Source organism: Orbicella faveolata, unplaced genomic scaffold (assembly GCF_042242905.1).
Source record: "Orbicella faveolata isolate gen_17 unplaced genomic scaffold, um_ofav_v1 contig_14, whole genome shotgun sequence".
Taxonomy (NCBI): Eukaryota; Metazoa; Cnidaria; class Anthozoa; order Scleractinia; family Merulinidae; genus Orbicella; species Orbicella faveolata.
In genome coordinates, this window is record NW_028301541.1 from 17,362,501 (window position 1) to 17,377,500 (window position 15,000).

General features: G+C 38.5%; 1 protein-coding gene and 3 long non-coding RNA genes across 6 annotated transcripts in view; 1 reads left to right on the forward strand and 3 right to left on the reverse strand.

Moving 5' to 3' along the window:
* Nucleotides 1-2,381: 2,381 nt before the first annotated feature.
* On the reverse strand, nt 2,382-3,827 carry LOC149114299 (uncharacterized). The gene is made up of 2 exons (XR_016206440.1): nt 3,509-3,827; nt 2,382-2,616 (listed from the first exon to the last, which is right to left on the reverse strand). It is a non-coding gene; the product is annotated as an uncharacterized LOC149114299 (long non-coding RNA).
* Nucleotides 3,828-3,855: 28 nt separating this feature from the next.
* LOC110057334 (BTB/POZ domain-containing protein 6-like) overlaps nt 3,856-15,000 on the forward strand; it is a 16,692-nt gene continuing 5,547 nt past the window's right edge. For 2 of the 3 annotated variants that reach the window (XM_089286780.1, XM_089286781.1), the window contains exons 1-3: nt 3,856-4,834; nt 10,146-10,196; nt 10,729-10,824. In XM_089286780.1, coding sequence (XP_089142906.1) covers nt 3,945-4,834; nt 10,146-10,196; nt 10,729-10,824 — 1,037 coding nt within the window. In that variant the 5' untranslated portion in view covers nt 3,856-3,944. Of the gene's footprint in view, nt 4,835-10,145; nt 10,197-10,728; nt 10,825-13,242 lie in introns of all 3 variants that reach the window. The other variant, XM_089286779.1, reaches the window with a different exon arrangement.
* Nucleotides 5,679-6,071, reverse strand: LOC149114300 (uncharacterized). The gene is made up of 2 exons (XR_016206442.1): nt 5,902-6,071; nt 5,679-5,780 (listed from the first exon to the last, which is right to left on the reverse strand). It is a non-coding gene; the product is annotated as an uncharacterized LOC149114300 (long non-coding RNA).
* LOC149114301 (uncharacterized) lies at nt 7,251-8,737 on the reverse strand. The gene is made up of 2 exons (XR_016206439.1): nt 8,626-8,737; nt 7,251-7,830 (listed from the first exon to the last, which is right to left on the reverse strand). It is a non-coding gene; the product is annotated as an uncharacterized LOC149114301 (long non-coding RNA).

The following is a 15,000-nucleotide window of genomic DNA, read 5'->3' on the forward strand; positions in this document are numbered from 1 at the left end:
GTTAGTTTGGACAAGATAGTTTTTTGATATAATATTTCAACACCTGTAAATAATTTAGATTAATCTTGACTGGTAGCATTGCTTGTATATACAAGTTTTAGGTTCTATACACTTCGCGTGTTTGTTAACAAATAAGAGTCAACTAAGATACATGGAGTAATTTTTTCCTTGCCAAAAAAACTGTGATCTTCCCCCGGTTGCGAATAAAACAGGTTTGACCCTCCCCAATTTGAAAAAAAATGTACTAATGACCCTCCCCTCCGAAGCTCCGGCCCACCCCCCCTCCCCCTTCCAAATAAAAAACGTACGTCCCGTAAGTCAGCTCCGGTTGCAAATGTCAGCTAATATTCGTGCTTCCAGCTGAGAAAACTATATGTAAATTATACTTTTAGAAATTAGCTTTTGTGCTTAAACATGGCCAGTAAATGTGAAAATGTTTAGCGTGAAGTTTGAAGGCAAATGCAAATGTTTAGTCCTTTTAAACTTGTGAGTCTACGGAAACAGCACCGTCACGCAACGTATCAAGAAATCATGGTTTATCAGTCGAGAGGACCTCAACTTGTTAACCATAAATACACAGGAAAATACTGGGCTTTGTCATTATGTTATATCTGTCCGTAAAACTGCGGTTGTTGATGTAAATATGCTGATTTTAGCAATAGACGGGAGTTGAAAGTAATGAAATCAATCAAGTGTAAATTTTCTTCCGACAGTTGCAGACTGCGGCGCGAAATGAACAATGTTTACTAAAATTCATATTCTGCAGAAATTGACGGGATTTTCAGCTGATCGAAGGAATTTCAATGTGACATAATTTAAATATGTAGTTGCAGAAAGTTCTGTCCGAGTACTGGAACTTTGTATGATTGCTGTATGATTGATTGATATGATTGATTGTTCCTTATTCATCCAAGAATTTCACGCATATACAGAAAGCGAATGTTTACCCACCTTATAACAAATCGCGCGTCAAAAATAAATACGGCAGCGAGTGTCTAAAAACACTAAGACTTAAGGCCTAAGACTCCCTCCGAATCTCAAAAACAAGTCAAAATTCGCCAAATACAACACCCGCTAAGAGTAATCACCCTAATGGCCGCCGCACAAAAACACTCAACCTTTTGTTAGTGGAACCACAGGCTACCCAAGCTATCAATGTTTTTTTGTTTTGTTTTGTTTTGTTTTTTTTGTTTTTTTCACTTTTATGCGAACGTTCAGCCTAACGTGACATATGGCATATACTATTACATAACGACCGAATATGACCGAATATGACTACGTGAAACGTGACAAGGTCTTTCTCTTAGTAGTGGAAACCCACAGAACGATAACTCGCCGAAATCGCGTTAGATCGGCTTTAGGAGCAAAGAATACAACACAGTAACAGGGTAAGTAGATTTTATTCACAAAATATAACAATAATTGTCTTTTCAAGCAAAGCCGTTGCATTCTCATACAAACCTTTATAAATTCAAACCGTTGTAATACAACACCTCCATATGCTGCAAGGCCAGAGTCACGTTTCGATTAATCAAATTCGGTCGTTATGTAATAGTATATGCCATATGTCACGTAAGGCTGAACGTTCGCATAAAAGTGAAAAAAAAAACAAAGGATAACATTGAGAGCTTGGGTCGCCTGTGGTGGAACCCAGTCTACACGCCAAATAAAAACCACGTGACAAACGCCTTATTCTCGTGGACAAATAAATAAATAAATAAATAAATAAATTTCGCTGGCGTTGGCAAAGTGTGTGAAATCCCACACAAAAAGGATGTTACTAAAATTGGTAACGGGAAGCGTGGAACCGGGAACCAGGAACCAGGAACCAGGAACCAGGAACGGCAGTCTGGGAACGAGTGTGCAGCGGGAACCCGCCTAAGAATTCAACATGGCGGACAAAGAAAAAGAAAAGGGAACCATTTAGGGAAATGTTTGGAAGTGTTACGGTTGTGAACGTGAGTTTCTTCCGGCAATGCCCCAGAGTCCAATATGGTGCTGGGATAAACAAAGCATGAAATAGCGTCAGGGGAGAAAATCGAATCGGTATTTTCACATGCTACCCCAATCGGTCAGTACAAAATGCAGACTGCAGACTGCAAGACTGCAGACCTGGTACAAAATGCAGACTAGTTACGAAATGCAGACTGCAGACTGGGTCCCCGCCCCGATCGTTTCGCTCTCCGAATTCTTTTGTTTCGCGCTCGCCGAATTTTTTTTCCGTCCTCGCCGATGACATGCCATCTCTCGACATGCTATGTCAACGGCTGAAATACAGTTTACCTGTGACACTAGCAATTTTTCTGGTTATCAGCGGAACAAATGACAAGTATATGATAATTACTGACCTCAAATGAATGAAGAAGATTGTGGACTCCCGATTTATGGGATAATTCAAACGATTTTAGTGTAATCGATTGGGTCTCAATAGTGACTTCCGGTAGAATTGGGTCGCTACCGCTCAGTTAATAGGCACCTTAAGCAACAGACGTTTTCGTTGACGACGGCGACGTGACGACCGATAAGAAACTGGGGCTAGAACGGCTTCAGGTTGCGGTCGCGACAGCAAGTTATTTCTCGGGCTAGCATCATATCTTTTTGTTCTGTCCACTCCATCTACGAGTTGAAGATAAACTATAGTTGAAAAATAACTCGATGGAATTAAACCTTATACTATTCATGTTTTACTAAGAGATGTAAAATCATTGCGAAAAATAACGAAACAATTTAAGTTTATAAACTTTGCCTGCTTTGAAATGTCAAATGTAAAGAGCAAAAATTATTTTACGTATAAAACGTGTATTGCTAAAGCAATTAATTGCGATTTTTAACCAAAGTTTGTATCACCGCTTATTGAGAAAAAAACAGGTGTATTTTTAGACTGCCAAGATTACACACACACCTTAATGTGCTAAACATAGATTTTATTGCTAAACATAGATTTTGAACAAAATCTTAGCTCACTGCATTCGACACATTGATCGGCCGCCAGCTCTTTTGATAAAGAATCGTAAACAGCATTCTATTTGCGAAGGATGCAATAATCTTGTATGTACAAGAAATAAAATCCAGGCGAGACAATTTGGTAGCGCGAAGTTTGTCAGCTCTTGTAAACATTAAAAAAATACATATACACACTGTTCGAATACAAAATTCATCGAGTCCATTAAAAAAGCCTCTGCGTTAAACGAAATACCAAGACGAGGGGATTGCCAAAATAAAATCAATGTTATTTCAAGATATAGCAATCTACCGATTATACGTTGAGAAAATCTGAAAAAAACTAATTATACTAAGCGGCATTACGTTGGATGAAAGCAACCTCTTCGCTGAAGGCTAGTTTGACATGCGAAAAACAATTTTTCAGTTAAGAAAAAATGAGTCCAGGAATACTTCCAGAACATTGTTTTAAACATAAAGGCAATCATTATGCAATTTTACCTTGGTTCGCACCAAAATAGCACAAAAATAAGCTAAAAGGGATCAAAACAAAACGTTAAGTACTCACGTTTTCGTCGCGACGTGAAACCCCACGTTCTCACGTTCTCGACCTCAGGGCAACGTCAAGTCATAACGTGTTGTATATGCGCAGTGACGTCTCGAAAGAAATGTCACGTTTCTGGTTGCCGTCGTCAGGCCGGCGACGTCTGTTGCTTAAGGTGCATAATATTCGAAAGATGTAAACATTCAAAGCAGTCGATTTATCCCTCACAGAATGTTTTCTTGATGCTCCTAGCCTTAGTTTGATGCCAAATAAATCAATCTTTCATGACTAAAACTCAAGTTCGACCGTAAAGAAGCCACGTGCGCTTACATTTTGACATAGGCCAGGTTACATAGTAAAGATGGCATGTCAAGAGATAGTTGCTATGCGCGTAACACTGAAAGCGGGTGTAAGAATCTTACACTTTATAACATGAAATTTCAGACCTAATAGTTCAGTCATGTCTCTCGATGTGGCCAGTAAAGATTTTTGGAGTGCAACTTCCAGATGCACTATCGGAGAAAGATGCAAGTTCATGTTCAACAACGAGCTCTTGAGCGATGTAAAATTTGTCGTTCGAGACGCTGCACACGGAAGTAGAAGCATGAAGAAGATTCCAGCTCACAAGTTCCTGTTGGCGATCAGTAGCCCTGTATTTTATGCCATGTTTTACGGCGAATTGGCCGAGAAGAAAGATTCAATCGATATCTCTGATTGCGATCATGAGAGCCTATTGGAGTTGTTTCGTTTCATGTACAGCGATAAAGTGATCTTGAACGGAGACAATGTCATGCAAGTGCTGTATTTGGCCAAGAAATACATGCTTCCTTCCCTCGCTGACAAGTGTACAGAGTTCCTTCGAGAAAACTTGGATGCGTCAAACGTGTTCCATGTTTTGCCAGCCGCGCAGACGTGCGAAGAAAAAGATCTTGAATGTCATTGCTGGAAAGTGATCGATAACCAGACAGACGAAGCTGTGAAATCGGATGGTTTCGTGACAATCAAGAAATCATTGCTGGAGACATTAGTCGAAAGAGATTCGTTGAATGTGAAGGAAGTGGAGTTATTCAAAGCTGTCGATTGCTGGGCTACAAAGGAATGTGAAAAGCAAGGCCAAGCAGCAAAAGGTCGAGGTAAAAGAAGGATCCTTGGAGAACGGATCGTTAAGGCAATTCGTTTTCCTGTGATGGAGCAAGAGGCATTCGCCGATGTTGTCCTTGACTGTGATATACTGACAAAGGAAGAGTCATTCGAACTGATGAAGTATTTTAATTCGTTATTGAAGTTTCCTGTGGGATTTTCTGAAGTTCCAAGAGCTGGTTCTCATCATAATCGCCGAATAATAAGCAGGTTTGAATCTTTAGACAAATGTAATGGCGTTTGGTCTTATTCGTGCTATCCTAACAGTACTAGCTATCGCGATTCAATGCTTATCTCGGTTGATAAAAGCATAATGCTGCATGCAGTTCGTCTATTTGGTAGCGAACATAATGAATATTCAGTAACACTAGAGGTAATTGATTCCAATGGTGTTATTTTGGCAACTAAAACAGGCAAGTTCCTGTCCGAACTTATGCAAAGTGAAAGAGGGAAGTTCACGGCATTGATATCGTGTTCAAGGGGAGAGAAGGCCGTTGTAGCGGGAATTCATAAACATTAAGCAGCACCGTCGAAAATCGAGGGTTTCCGCATTGTCAAGCTTAATGACATTATTGATATTCGTCCTCTGTTTATCAGTATGAACTAGGATGACTTCGTTGAAAGAAGTTCGCAATCAGCTCTTGATAATCCACGATGAGGGTGTGTTAAACGATGACGAACTTCTACTCTTGAACGATTTAAACCGGTCTAATGATCTCGACCAACCTTATGATTCCTTTCCTGATTTTAACTTCGATGGTTTCAAGACGACGATTACGTGTCCTAATTTCGCTTCCACAAACGCAACTTGCCCCTTCTCGCTGAGTTGTACAATAAAGTAAATGAACTTATTATCAGCAGATGTTAAATCAGACTGGCGCGACAAATGTGTGCCGACTGATAAAGATCTAAGTAAACCACTGATCTTACGACTGAAAATGGAAAGAGCTACACAAGTTTTAATGGTGTATACCGTTTTAAATGTGTTAGAATTTCACCATAATTAGCCATTTGACATTTGAGTTCTTCTTGAAAGGAAAAATTTCGATTGAAATTCGTGTAAGTTGTCTTTATTTACATAAGCTTTCAAAAGATATTTCACGGTACTCACATGTTCGCCGACTGGCTTGAGTTCGCTTCAGATTTCTCGACGTTTCTATAAAATGAGATATCTCACATAAGAAGAGATCTAGAAAACAAGCATTAAAGGTCCTCGAAATTAGTAACACGGGTTATTTAGCGTTGACACGGCAGAGGAAATGAAAGCGAAAACTCACGTTTTCAGACAACGCGAAAAGAGCTTGACTCGCGTCGCGCCCGAACGCATTCTCGTCCCCAGAGCCTCCGTTTCTTTTGGTCACGTGGTCGGAGAAACGGAGGGCTCTGGTAGCAGCCATTACCGGATGTCCGTAAATCACGGACATCCGGTAACGCATGCGTAATTTCGACCTGCATATCTGCTCATGCTCAAAAACTAATCCTGAGGGAGGGGAGAGAGGAATAGAGAGTATTCTTCAGATGTAAACAGATCGGAACGCTGACATGTGTTTTCACTTCGCTGAAGTTAGGTGATTTAGAGTTAAAAAGAAAGTAGAAAGCGGCCTTAAATGCCGTCGCCGCTTCAAACACGATTGCCAGCTTGTGTAATATTTTACCAACGGGTTTCGCGGTGCATTTTGTGGTGGACCGTCTAGAAAAATTCAGGAATCGATAGCTGTGTTCTTGTTGTTTCTTCTCTTCATATTCGATAAAAAGGAGAAGTTTAAAGAGTGAGGTGCAGTTGTGAAAGCTTTCAAGCAACGTAATCAGGATACGGCATGTATTACGTCTATCGATGACACGGTAAAATTTGTTTATGGACACACGGAAGCGTTTGTGGAAATCAGCCGTGGAAATTGCATCACTGACCAGAGGATTTAATTATAAGCCGTGCTGATAGATGAAGGGAAAACTTTTTTAATGGTAAGAACTATTTACTTCCTGGTTATTTACATAGGTTTGTAAGCTGCAGCAGAATAAAAATCTGTTGAACTCAGGAAAGTTTTGTTGTATTGGAGTTTTGCTCATGTTTCCTTGCAAGGAATGTAATAAAGGTGCTCACTTTCATATGATCTTTCATGTCCTCATTTTTTCAAGTAACCCAATTCTGTTCTATTTTTTTTTTTTTTTTTTACAAAAAAGGGTCTTACACAATCAACAGATCATTAAACTGTCAAATTAAATCAATCGATCAACTTTTATTGTGCATTATTTACAGAATTAATTTACATCAGTATTATAATTAAATAAATATGAGAAGAGAAATCTATTTTGCATATGGCTATGGAAAGAATAAAAAAAATATGTGTGGTAACCAGGGTATAGGGTAGCAATTGGCCTTTTGAAGTGGTTACTGCCTTGTTAAGAAAAACGCCAAGAAAAAAATAAAAGTCCTATGCCAGTTGTTATCGAGTGGTTGTTAATATGTGTGCTGGGGGGCTTCCATAATGGCTCTGCAGCAATTTTAATTAGCTTATCTGGAACATCTAATGATGATTTTTGTACATTCAGGCTTAAGAAAAGCCTGTAGACATTACAAAACTAGATATAGGGCTATTCCACCATTTTGTCCCCCATCCCCCATTGCTTTTGTCGATGTAATTGTTTTTGTTCATTTTATACCTTTCAACCAGCTTATATAAAGCTTAATCTTTTGGGTGCTTTCAACAACAACAACAACACCAATTTATTTCAGTACTCCCATATGAGTACATGGTGTTACCAAAAATATAATACAGCTAAAATGATGTAACTATAACATTGGTATCTGGCATTGGTATACATGTAGAGGTTCCTGATGTGAAGAGAGTGATTCATATTGGTGTGCCTCAATGTACATTAAGGAAGATTTTTTTTTAGGAAACTGCATGAACAAAATGAATGGGAAACAATGCAATGTCATTGCTCTTTTACAATTCATGTTACTTCATGGTAATAACGCTCTTCAGCCTGTTATACAACCATGTGCAACAACAAATCTCAATGTATACTTTCTACGTCTTGTGGTTGATCAGAACATCAGCCACGTAGCTTTACTATCAACAATGGTTCTTTCTCCATCTCCTTTTTTTTTTCAGTATTATTTATTGAACTGCAAGAGCAACATTCCTATTTGAATTATCCATAAATGGCCATCCTTTGAGGAATTTATGTAGCACTATTATGGTCTGAAAATTAACAAAGAATAGTAAATAATGGCAGGAAATAAATTATCTTTCAAAGGCTAACAAAAAGATTATGACATTTTTCTTATGGGGATATTAATGTAACTCTGTACACCTTTAATGTTTGATTTGTTTTTAGTAGAGATAATTCCCACATTACATTTGGAAACCCACTAGTCCTGATGATTTGTTATCAGTTATACATGTATAAATAATTGTCTCTTATATTTGTTCACAGTTATTTGCATGGATGATAAATTATTGTTATTTACTGATTAATGTTATTGTGACGGAATAAAGTTTTGCTAGTTGCAGTTGCTTCCTAACTAAAGTGGGGAGGGAGGAAAGGGCCTCAAATTTTAGCTATGGTTATCTATGGTTATTTTCCTTTACACATCATTTCCACAAGTAAGTTATAAAAAATAAATAAATAAATTCGGGTGAAGGCTCTAAAGCAAACTAAACTCTTACCTGACCACAAAAGGTTTGTTCGTGTTTTTTGGGGGGAGACTATAGGGGAGGTCTCAATAATAAAGAGAGGGGAGCTAAAAAAAAAAAGATATTATATATATCCATAACAGCAGAAGCTTCTTAACAGATAATAAAAGATACATACATAACAATATGTAGAAGAAACAAACCAAACTTCATGTTCAGACCATGTGCTACATCATCCAGGTACGTTGCAGAGTATTATAACACGGACCTTTGACTCATTTTGGCAATTTAATATCAATACATTTTGGACTGCTAGAATGTGATCTCCTTGATCTTTCAGAGAGAGAAAAACACACTCACCTTCGCATTTCCAGTGCCACATTTGCTTAGCAAGAGTGATATTTCTTCGTCTTTTCACCCGGCTCTAAGTTTCCTTTTGAGCTTTTCATAAAGGAAGACGAACGTTTCTTAAAACCCATTGCCGATTCGAAGTTAATTTTATGATTTCTTGTGGTTGATTCTCAGAGTTCTAAACGTTTCTTCCGACCTTCTCCTCTGCTACAACAAAGGACGATGGTTACGATCATGAATGACATCGTTGCAGGCGACGTACTCCTTTGGTTACGTGGAAACTTTAACGATTTCTTTGGATCGATCGGGAAAGGTCACCATTTGTTTTTTCGTAAAGCGCGCCTGTGTCAACTGAGCGAAGGTGCCACCATCCGGGCCGGAAGTAAAATGGAATGCGTAGAGCTTTGTAATTTTCATTTCTGCTGCGCATTCATTTTTTGTCAGCCAATGAAAAAATTCGAATTTTTGGGTGCGCCCAGAGCTACTCGTCAACGACTTTTTAAGACGAGTAGCACTGGGGACGAGAATGGCCCGAACGCAGAACGTCAACCTGTGTCCCGACAGTCATGCGCAGTGGACCTTTTGGCTTTTCCCTGATCTTATGGCGTTCCCGTCGCCGTCCGCGTTGTCGTTGCTTTAAGTCCCTGATATCGTGTTCAAGCCTCCAGTTGACTTTAAAGCGCGGACCCAGTCACATTTCATGTGTTCTGATATGAAATGTCCAGAATGTTCATTTTAGTGTGACGTGTAGACATAGGCGTACGGGCACCTTCGGACTTAGCAGGTGGGGGTGGGGAGGGGGGCGGGGCGGGGCGGAGAATAGAAGCCGTTTTCTATTAATTTTTCCCCAAATGTCAGACGTCCTGAGGTTACTGCTCAAAAGGAATCTTTAGTCCATAACAGGTGTCTAGGTCATTACAAGTTTAAGATTGTAAAGAAAGTAAAATATATCTGTATTCCAGTTGATTTATAAGCTATAAAAGACGTGGATCTGGATAAAATAAGACTAAGTTACTCAGTACAAATAAAGTTTTACTCCCAGCCATAAAACTAATATTCAGCGGTTGTTGCAACTGTTTGGTAACCAAGCTTTTATCGATCGAACCGATAAACTGGCTTTTGAGCAGGATGGTTTACCAAACGGCAACTCTCAAGAAGACATCTATGATGTGTAAGATTTACTCAACATTTTCCGATCGTTATTTTATTTCTCTTTACTCTTGCGCCTCAACATCAAATTCGCAGGTGATGAGAATGTACGACTTCGTATCCTTCATAGGATGGTCTTATCTTAAGAGGGCAAAAAACAGTTTTCAGCACTTTCCGTGACTAAGATTTTGATAGGTCATCATAACCACTCTTCATCAGTTAACGCTACTTTTTAGGCTTGAAGATTGGCTATTATTTTCTCGTGTTAAAAGCAACAACTGTTTTACCCGCTACACTCGTTCGTAAAATATAATTTATATCTTCGCGCCGCCATGCAATATAATGGTGATTGAATACTTTGTTCTTATTCTCTGTTATAGACCTGATATAGACCTCTCTGAACCTCAGTGGTTACGTGGGATACTTTACAGGTAGTGTACTGCAACGATTAAGTTCTGTAATCCCCAAATCGCAACGAACCATGAGTGTTCTACATTCATTAACAATTACTTTATGTTACAGAAAGTTTGTTCGGAGAGCTTTGACAATTTGAGCTATAAACTCCTCATCTGTTTGAATTTTTTTCTGTCCTCGACTATTTCTCGAGATATGTTTGGCTAATATTTATCCCTAATCGTACCTTTTTGGTACTCGTCGGTGGCACTATCAGGTGAGTTTGGTCGAGCCATTGTTCGCATTTTGGCCAGACGAGTCGGGCCGAAATATCCGTGGCGAGACCAAACGAGGCTGATATGGCAACGAAGAGTACCAAAACCGGTACGATTAGGTATTTACGGTACTTAGTTTTCGGTCAAGTGAGCATGATATCGTAGCTATATCAGGTCAGTGACTTGATATCAGTAAACACGGATTCTATTGGTTAATTGCGAATTTAGGTACGTTAATCTACGGAATATGGGACGTATAAATTTGGTAATATGTTTTCGTTGTCATGTTTTGTAGGACTGAGGTTGAAGCGCTCTTAAAAAACAAAGTCGACGGTACTTTCATGATCAGAAAAAGTAATTCGCGGCCCGGGAATTGGGCTGTCTCCCTCAAGTAAGTTTATTGTAATTTGTGCTCTTCAAGGCTGGTTTTCACTACTACATAAGCGCAAGCACAAGCATGAGCATACTGGTAGCGAGAAGCTAGGCCCACAATACAAGCATAAGCACGTAGGCACGCGCAGAATGGATAATTTAACATAGAATAAGATTGCGGACTTTCGCTTATGCTTACGCTTACGTCACATAAGTTCAAGTACACACGTGAAGAGTGGGATGAGATTGATGTCGAAAATTGAACCGACGTGGTGGGCCGCTAATAAGAATAATAATAATAGTAATAATAATAATAATAATAATAATCGACTGGAAGATGAGTGAAATCAAGAGGTTAGACACAAAAACAAGACAACTACTCACCCTATCAAAAATGCATCACACAAAAGCAGATTTAGACAGACTCTACCTCCCAAGAAATGCTGGTGGTAGGGGTCTTATCCAATTAGAAGCCTCCTACAAAACAACCACGATAGGGCTCGATACATACCTAAAGAACACTGATGATGCCCTAATCGAACTAGTGCAAGAACATGATGGCAGAAAGAAATTGTACTCTATACAAAGGCAAGCAGAACAATTCAAACAAGAACTAGACCTAACAATACCAGATAAACAAGCAGAAGAAACAACCACCAAATATGCAAAGAGAACCAAACAAATGGCACGAAATAAGACCCAAGAAAAATTAACAAAGCAGTGGGAGGACAAAGCCCTACATGGAAGATACCCAAAGAGAATAAAGGAAGCAGATGTTGACCACCACAAAACCAACCAGTGGCTCAAAAGCAGTGGACTGAAGGCAGAAACGGAAGGATTCATAATCGCAGCCCAAGACCAAAGCCTAGCTACCAGATCATACCACGCCAGCATTATCAAAGACGGTACTAGCCCCCTATGCAGGATGTGTAACAAATACGACGAAACAATTGACCATATCGTGTCTGGGTGTCCTGAACTTGCGAAAACAGAATATACCCACAGACACGATAAAGCAGCCGCGTATATACATTGGAAAGTCTGTCACAACTATAATATAAAGACATCAGAAAAGTGGTATGACCATGAGCCGCAAACAGTTACAGAAAACGAGGATGTCACGATATTATGGGACATGCCAATACACACAGACAGGAAAATAACAGCCAACAGACCCGATATAGTGATTAAAGACCACAAAACGAAAACCTGTAAATTTATTGACATGGCAGTACCATTAGACAGAAACACTTCCGTGAAAGTCAGTGAAAAACTATCCAAATCTAAGGACTTGGAAATCGAAACAAGCCGAATGTAGGGCATGAGAACGGAAACGATACCAGTTATCATTGGAGCACTTGGAGCTATCAAAAAGGGACTAGAAACTTATCTTGGAAGAATTCCCGGCCAATTAAGCATCAGTGAACTACAAAAGATAACCTTGCTAGGTACAGCACACATTTTGAGGAGGGTGCTATCAAGCTAAAAACTGGCTATCCCCTAGTGCCCCAGGACCATGGTTTGGTCTCGGCCCTAAGGACTCTAAGCAAACATTATGTGAGGACGATAATAATAATAATAATAATAATAACAACAACAACAACAACAACAACAATAACAATAACAACAATACCAATACCAATAACAATAACAATAGCAATAGCAATAGCAATAGCAATAGCATTAGCAAGAGCAAGAGCAATAGCAATAGCAAGAGCAAGAGCAAGAGTAAGAGTAATAATAATAATAATAATAATAATAACAAATATTTAACAGGATGGCCCATTAGTGTATTAAACACTGTAATCAAAGGTGTCCTGTGAAAAAAAAAGTATAGTGAAAATATGGTGAAAAAGGTAAAAAAGGCGTACAAAATTAGTAAGAATGTTCACTAAAGCATTTGTTAAATAGAAACTTGTCTTGAAGTTATGCATCTAAATTCGATTGGTAGTTCATCAAGAATCTTGGTTCCTTGATAGTGAAAGCTCTTCTTCCCAAATTCAAGGCGAACTTTAGGTAGTTTCACTGATAAACTATTGTTCCTTGTGTTTTTAGAGTGAAGTAATCTTTCAAAGTAGGTCTTACAGGGGGTGCAAACATTATTTTGAAGACAGTCGAAGAGAAACTGACTGCTTTTTCGCTTAATTAAGGGAGCTCAGTCGCGGTATTTTGAGTTATTTTGGCCTCATACAAAATTACCTTTAAATGGTAGGAAACCTGAAAACAACAGTTTAATAAGGTAAAAAAACACCAAAAACATAATGAAAACCATAAAGGAACAAGGATGGCTAAGGATAGAGAATATTAACGCGGATTACAAACGACGAACTTGAAAAATTCAGGCTAAACTTTTTAATATGCGCAAACCGTGACGTACTCCTTTAAGTTCTCTGCTTCCGTGCTTTGACTTAGCCGTACCATTTAATTTTGTCCTTAGGCACAGAGGTTGTGTGAAGCACATTCTAGTAGAGCGAGGTCCAGAAGGCTTCTTTGGTTTATCGGTGAAATGCACCACGTATCCAACGTTGGTTGATTTAGTGCGACATTATCACGAGAACACGCTACAGGTTCATAACCCCGAACTCGATACAACCCTTAAATTCCCCCTGGGGAGTTTTGTGGGGTGAAACTCGTAAAATTTCACTCAAAGCTTTGTATTCCGTGCAATTTTGGTCGAAGCGAAGGAGGCCTGTCTAGGGTGGTGTAACAAGGGAAGTTCCTTGTTCCCTGGGGGCAATTTCTTAGTTCCGATGGGAAGTCCATTGTAGTATAAACTTGTAATTGTAATTTATTTTTCTTTGCGCAATTGCGTAGAAATCATTTATATAATATATAATATATAATATATAATATATAGATTTGGAATGTTGTTACTAATGCAAATAATCCAACATGTACCGAACTAGGATTACATCAGCAGATTCAGGTGTAAGATGGTGTAATGATGAAAAAAGAGCGATGATTTCAAGGATTTCAGGGGAGCCACCAAAAATGTTGATCACATCACAGAACTGTCTTCTGTGCTTTTTGGTGGCATTTCTTGTTCTTTCTTAATGAGAAAGACAAGACATTGTTATTAATCATTATATTCTTTCTTAGTTAACATGGGGACTCCCGCGCAAAAGAGGTTTACAGATTTTTGTTGTTGTGGGGTATGACTGAAATGCAGTGGTTACAAAATACGCAGTCCCCAAATCTCTACCAAATGAGATCTCACAAAAATACCAAAATAGTATACACATGTAAAAAGTTCAAAAGTTTTGTTTTCTAACTTGAGCCCCAAAGATAGTTAGCCATCTTCATTTTGTATGGAGTCTCCTCCTGCTGAAAGGGTTTGCACCATATCTCAAAGTATAAGTTTAAGCAAAATCACTCTGGCATGAACGATAAATATGATATTTTGTTGCAGATCATGAATACTTGCATAGGCTTCTGATAATAATTTTATTATTCAATTCCAAAGGGATTTGTTCTTTTTCTCGACTGAGATTGTGGACTACAGGAGCTGTTATTGGGTAGCATTAATTAATTTTGCTATGAATAAATTATACCAAGAATTATAAGTAAGCTATGAGTAAGTTATATTATGTACGTGTATTTAATCTGCACTACATAACCAAACGCACTCAAAGATTATGAGGCATAGGTACATTTGTCAGAAAAAGCCACCATATCCAAGATATGTTTTGATTGGCACATCAATTAAAGATAATTTACAGCAAAATGGACAAACAATACATCAATATCCTACATGCACCAAAGCTGGACATGGGGTTACAAGGCAATCATTTAAACAGCAGATTGAAATAATTTATAAATTAGAGAGCTCTATTTGTACAACACTAGGGAACAAATTAACCTTATTGCACGTTGCGAATGGCAAGGCTGTCGGTAGAATGTCACAGATTCCTCAACTCTTTCTTTCTACAAAAATACTAATCCTGCAACTTTGCTGAAGACCCAGTTCTCCATTTCGTGTTGGCAAAATATTAATTTATGCCATGCTCAATGCAGGTTATCACAAAATTGATTTAAGAGAAACATAAACCAAGCACAATAAATATCATTTTTAAGCCAAAAAAGCAATTATTTAACTAAACCATGATCTGATAGGTAAATTATCTCTAAGAAAAACTGATTAACTTAACAGACACTTTAAATAATTAGTTAATACATATATCATAGGTGTTTCTTA